At 47.1% G+C, this 6,091-nt stretch overlaps 1 protein-coding gene across 1 annotated transcript in view; it reads right to left on the reverse strand.

Annotated features, from left to right (window-relative positions):
* Nucleotides 1-6,091, reverse strand: part of LOC109507374 (receptor-type tyrosine-protein phosphatase F-like) — a 182,987-nt gene that overhangs the window by 92,131 nt on the left and 84,765 nt on the right. Inside the window, exon 11 of the mRNA XM_019856751.1 lies at nt 4,795-4,988. Within this exon, the coding sequence (XP_019712310.1) occupies nt 4,795-4,988 (194 nt within the window). The remainder of the gene's footprint in view (nt 1-4,794; nt 4,989-6,091) is intronic.

Raw genomic sequence — 6,091 nt, forward strand, 5'->3', positions numbered from 1 at the left:
ATTTTTTCGCTGTTCGTGGCAGGGCCTGGTCGCAACCCGCCGCCAACGGCTGGGGTTCACTGTACCCGCTTTAAGCAGCCAAAACAAATCTATAACAACTCACAGTCGGAAGGCGCTGTACCTGACTGCTTCATTTGTTTCCTTTCAGCTTTCAGTCTCATCGCAAATCTCCTTTTGCCTCAACTCCAGGCAGAGAATTCTAATTTACCCTGGCACACATTTCTATTTCCAATGCCACCGCTAGCCGCTAAGTTTCATCGTCGCCGACGGATGCAAATGCGATGACACGGACCGAGATTTGCGGCGATCAAAATGAGACCGAGGTGGCGGTGGCGTGACGAGTGATGTGGAAGAGAAGGAGCTGCCATTGGTGATGGAGTGAAATGGGCTGAGGTGCTTTTTTGTTCCCCCATTTCTATTCAAGTCCTATCTCCGGCAGTGAGGCGAAACAAACGCGCGCGCGCACACATGCACGAGCCAACACAAACACGCGTGAAGCCCGCAAACGCATGAACGGTCAGGCAAAATGGAGCCGAGAAAGCGGCTGCTGAATGTGGGCAAACATGGGCAGTAAGTGTAGAGAAACAGGCGGGCTGACGCATTCAACCACAAAGCACACCATTTTCCGATGACTGTCACCGATAAATGTACGATCAGGTGCAATGGTGCCCATTCTAATTTTGTTTGGCGACCGGGTTGACCCCCTTCATGAGCTTTCCCCTAACATTGCGTTTGTCCTTCTTTTTGCTTTCCACCGGTGTCCTTGAGATACTTGGAGGGACCCGGCTTATGAGTTTCGAAAGGTATGAGACGTCATTCTAGTGAATTTTCTTTCGCGGTTTGGCAAAGAGTAAACAAATTCATCAACAAAGAAGCTTCAAGCTGTCGAAAAGACGCTGCTACCTTAGCAGTGTCATCTTAGCTTAATGCTAACAAACAATATGCAAAACATTACGCGCAGGATAGCGCGTGATGTTATATTATTGTATATTATGGTATTATGGTAATATTATGTCTAAAACTGCTAATAGCAATGGTTAGCATTGCTATTAGCAGTTTTAGAAGATATTGTTTTTCAATAAACGGTGGAGGAAAATGTCGACAGATGCAATAATGTTCACAGGCACGTTTTCTTGATCTGTTACGGAAAATGAGAGAATCTTACAAAGCCGCTTACGGTCGTAGTCGTAGAAGAAGTGGTTTACGCTTCTTCCATTTGTGTCCGCATGGCTATATTATACCGCTCCCCATTGGACAAGGCGGGGACACCAGAGGGAACAGGACAAGGAATAATTCATTTAATTACGTTTCTAGTCTGTTTTGATCAATTATTATCGACTGAATTTTTTTTCTTTGTTGAAAAAAATTTGCAGTTTCCACAGAGCAACAGGGGAGCATGCAGACGTGACATTCCCACGCGCGTTTATCTTTAGCTGTGCGTCGCCATCGTCACATTTGGAACCCCAGCAGACCTTTTTCGCTCGTATAAGAGCGCGAGCGAGAAAAGCAGAGTATGTACTGCACAGTGGAAAAAAGGGCCTTTTATCACAGGTAATAATTGCCTAAAGGTTACCCGAAGTGCAAAGCAGCAAAAGCGGTCCCCGTCCGTCACGGTCGCAAAAAAAGGGGTCGATAGCATCGCGCTGTTAGCTCTGGCCTCTTGGTTTAAAATTAGCACGGAAAATTGAGGGTGCTGTGTGGGCTGGGGCATGGAAAGAGGTGCTTGTCGCGCCCACACGCACGCACACACACACACGAGGCATTGCGGCTAAGCGTGAGGAGGTGAGCGGCAGCCAGAGATAAGAGCAGAGGGAGAGGTGATAGCCATGCAGACGGAATTCGCCATCCAATCGCAGTCAGGTTTGCGTGACACCTTCGATAAAGTCAAAGAATGTTTTTAACCTGTATGTTAAGTTTGCTTCTGCGGTACACCAAAACTGTTCACAGGTCAATGTGGTTAGCACGAGCGCCTCAAAGAGCAGTCGGGTTCGATTCCAGCCCTCGGCCTACCTACGCGGAGTTTGCATGCTCTCCCCCTGTCTGCGTGGTACAAGCCCCCTAATTCTTGTTACATATATAATAATAATAATAACGAAATGGGTCTTCTTTGACAGGCAAAGTGTGTTTTTTTTTCAATACTACCCCATTACAGGAGCTTACTTGTGTTACGTGTCAACACAGTGATGATTTGCCAGGTGATAGACGATGTGTGGCGAGACGGTTGGGTGAGAAAATGGCTGTCTGAACATTACTTTTGTTTTTAGCTGACTGTGTGGTCCTTCCCTTCGTTGATGTCCGGGCAGGCCCGTGCAGGTGGCCCACTCAAGATGACTAAATCGAGGGGAACCGACTTGCACGCAAAGGCTCTCTCTCGGAATGACGCAAAAGGGAAAAAGGGAGACAGCAGGCAAGATAGAGAATTGCCAGAGGCGGGAACAACGGCGGGTTTGAGAGAGAGCGAGGGTGGGGGGAGACAAGCGTCTTCACGACTGACTCGAGTGGCAATTTGCGAGATGTGTTAATTGCGTGGCACTGGCACAAACCAGAGCTGTCAGGCACGAAAGCTCGGGATCACGTCAAGTTCAAGCCGGCAGGTTCATGCGCAGGCAAGAAGCCGCCATCTTATCTGCGGCGCACACTAAAAGGGGTCCAAGTGAGACAGCATGCTGGTTATTCAATAGGGGTACGAGCGTAATACCCGTTTGGTGGCGATGTGTGAGCACCAAATATTTGAAGTGTTTTCAAATAATTTGGGCCTTTGAACATTTTGAGTTCATCATCACTTATTAAAAAAAAAAAAAAAGATCCAGAACTGACATGATCAAATGTCAAGAGCAACATTTGCTCACAGATGGCTTTATATGTCCATCAATGTAGTTTTGACGCTGATTTCAAAATGTCTTTACTTTTTTTTTTCTCTCAGGCACATCATTTTTCGGAGACATTTTTCGTTTTTGTTTTTTTTCCTCATTTGACCGATACACGCTTGTGCAATGCGGATTTTACCGTGCGGTGTGATCTCTAGCTATGACATTTCAGAAAAATATTCCACCTGCTACTGAACCTAACCCTTCATTCATAAATATTAAAATGTTACTATTTTACAGAATCTATCATTTTTATTGTATTATGATTAAAAATGGATGTGCTCGAGAAAAGAAAACGAGGACAGATTCTGACTCAATGAAAAAAAAAAAAAAATCATCTAAATGTGTTCACTTGCATCTCTGATTAAAAATTGTGATATTTTGACCGGTGTTAAACACGGAATACGTAATATAACAGTGATTGCGTGAATATAAATAGCAATCAGGTTTTGGATCACTTTCTCTGACTGTATGGCATCAAGATTCAAGTAGAATATTCAAACATTAATATAAACGACCAATGAATATGTGTTCGATTGGGCATTATGTATAACTTTGGCCAAAAAGTGATCAAACCTTCATTGTGACTGCAAAAAATAGAGAGTTCCTATCGGGTTCCCGAAGCCTGCTATTTATGCAGCCAGGAGCCTTCACACTTCACCCCGAGCCACCCTCCAACTAACGATGCCAATTTTATGCCTACATCTGTCCACACCAACACTTTTCATTCAGCCTTTGACAAAAGGATGTCCTATCGTGAAAAAAAAAAGATCCTACTTACTCAGCTGACCTTGGCAGCGTGCGACGGGGTGAAGACGGCGGGATATTTACGATTGTTAATGAGGGTTAATAGCGGCCCTCGCTCAAGGGCGCGGCGGCGTCTATTTGCCATGGAAGGCGAGCGGTACCCTCGGCCGCTCTCCCGAAACGCGGACCGGCGAGAGCGCGTGTGAAAAATGAGATGATTTCTCCGAAGCAGCGAAGGGCGGCGCGTAAACGCGTGTTCCCGTTAATGTTCGCAGGCAGCAGGACAAACGGAGTTGCTTTTTTATTGGGTTCTTTGGCGAGTCATCACACGATGAAGAAGGAAAGGGCGTGCTGGGGTAAGATGTGAAAAGAGAGGAAAGAGCTCCGAAAACCTCCGTGTCCCTAGGTGATTGCATTATTTTATTTTATTTTTTTAAATGTCATCAATGTTATCAAAGCAGCTAGTGTGTGTAAAAATATATTTTTTAACAAAACAAACAGCAATTCTCACAGGCATATACCTGTATTTTTACGACCCTCTGCAAAGAATGACTAATATTACAGCGGTTCACTGCGGAGCGCCGTGTTGTTTATCGTGCCTGGGGAAGGAGGGGCGTGGGGGGGGGGGGGTCAGTGCGTGCACACCAGAAGGAGAGGCACAATGTCCATTCAATTGAAGCAAAAAATGTTGTCAAAACTGTTGAATGGTTTACATTTTTTCTGCTTAGTTATGTCATTACTCATTGTTTTTATAAACTATGATCTTGTAGAAAAAAGGCTGGAATGAATTAAGACCATTTCCATCAATTTCAATGGGAATAGATGAGTGGAGAGCTGAGTGTTTTGAGGTGCACAGCACAAAAACTCGTCAAGTTAGACGAGTAGAATCGTGGCAACACAAGGCAGTGCATTTGAAAGCCCTCATACAGAAGATGTGCCGCTACGGTATAACCTTAGGGAGGGAGACGATCAGTTCTTTTTTTGTATTATAAAGTCGGGAGAGGCAATTTCAAGTCAAATGTCATATGGAGAGAAACTGAAGAGGAAAGGGGACAGAAAGACAATGGTGTTCATGTATGGGCTGGGGACTGAAGCGTGAACTAGCAGCGAGAGAAAGCAGGGGAGAGAATGAAACATGAAAAAAGAAAAAGTAGACATGGCAGTGGCGGAGACAAGGTACCTGCTCCTCCGCCAAGACCACGTCGAGGATGTTGGGCTGCCCGCGCGGCTCGCCGTTCTCCACCAGCGTGTAGGCCACCTGGTAGCCTCGGATCTGGCCGTGCTGCTTGCTCTGCAGCGGCGGCTTCCAGGTCACGCGGATGGCGGTGGAGTTGACCGCCTCGGCCTCCAGCTTCCGCGGCGGAGCTCCCGGCACTGTGAACCGAAAAGAAGGTCGGGGAAAACGCTGAGTCGGGGATTTTCACGGTGCTTTGATGAGAGAAACGTCTGATTATTAAAAAAAAAAGCGACGTTGGCGGTGGATCAAGAGCAACTTTGGACCGGCAAAAATGTGGGCCAGCGTGTGGGTGCGGTGACGGCGTGAAAATGAGCTGAATTTCAAAAAAAAAAAAAAAAAGATTCATTACAGGCTGATTTCTCTGAGGAGTAGCAAACAAACGAAGAAGAAGAGAGAGAGAGCAAGGGAGCGCGCCGCTCCATTTTAGAACCTGGATGCTGTGTAAACGGAGAAAGAGGGAAGTGACACAGAGGCAAGTCCCGAGGTGATGAGACATAACCTGCAATACATTTTCAAAAGTTGAAACCAGGAGAAAAAAGGGAGAGACAAAAACCAACACGGCGCCCCTCGGGGCTGCAGGAGCGCCTCATTAGCTTGTTATTGATCAACAAATGAGACACAAAGAAGAAGAAGGAGGAGGAGGGAGAAAAGAAGACAAGCCTTGCATGTTATTTGCGTCAACTTTGTGACGAAACTTAAGTCCATCTGTACTTTACTAAAGTATTTATTTCTCTGACAATTTTTAACTTTGTACGTAAACTGAGAGGAAGATGCATTTTTACTTTTGTGCATCAACACATTTCAGGGTCTGTACTTTTCAACTTTGACTTGAGTAAAGTAGCGGGATCACTAGTTCTGCTTTTTTGGGAGTACTTTGGCCACCTCTGGCGTCAACGTACCATCCGGCTGTGTTTTCATCCTCACCGGAGCGCTCTCGGGGCCCGGCCCCGCCTTGGTGTGAGCGCGCACCCACACCTGATACTCGGTCCAGCGCTCCAGGTCCTGGATGACGTAGACCGAGGCGGCGGCGCCGATGCCGCTCACTTCGTGGCGCTCGGTGTCCTCGCCGCTCAGAGCTTGGTAGCTGACCGTGTAGCTGACGATGACGCCGTGGCGCCGGCCGGCCGGCGGCGCCGCCCAACTCACCTTCAGGCTGGTGGAGCTAAGGCTGAACAGGTGCACGTCCTGGGGGGGAGCTGAGGGTGCTGCGAGGAGGGGTGTGATGGGGGAGGGAGGGAGG

This window comes from Hippocampus comes, unplaced genomic scaffold (genome assembly GCF_001891065.2).
Source record: "Hippocampus comes isolate QL1 unplaced genomic scaffold, H_comes_QL1_v1.1 scaffold105, whole genome shotgun sequence".
NCBI classification, from domain to species: domain Eukaryota; kingdom Metazoa; phylum Chordata; class Actinopteri; order Syngnathiformes; family Syngnathidae; genus Hippocampus; species Hippocampus comes.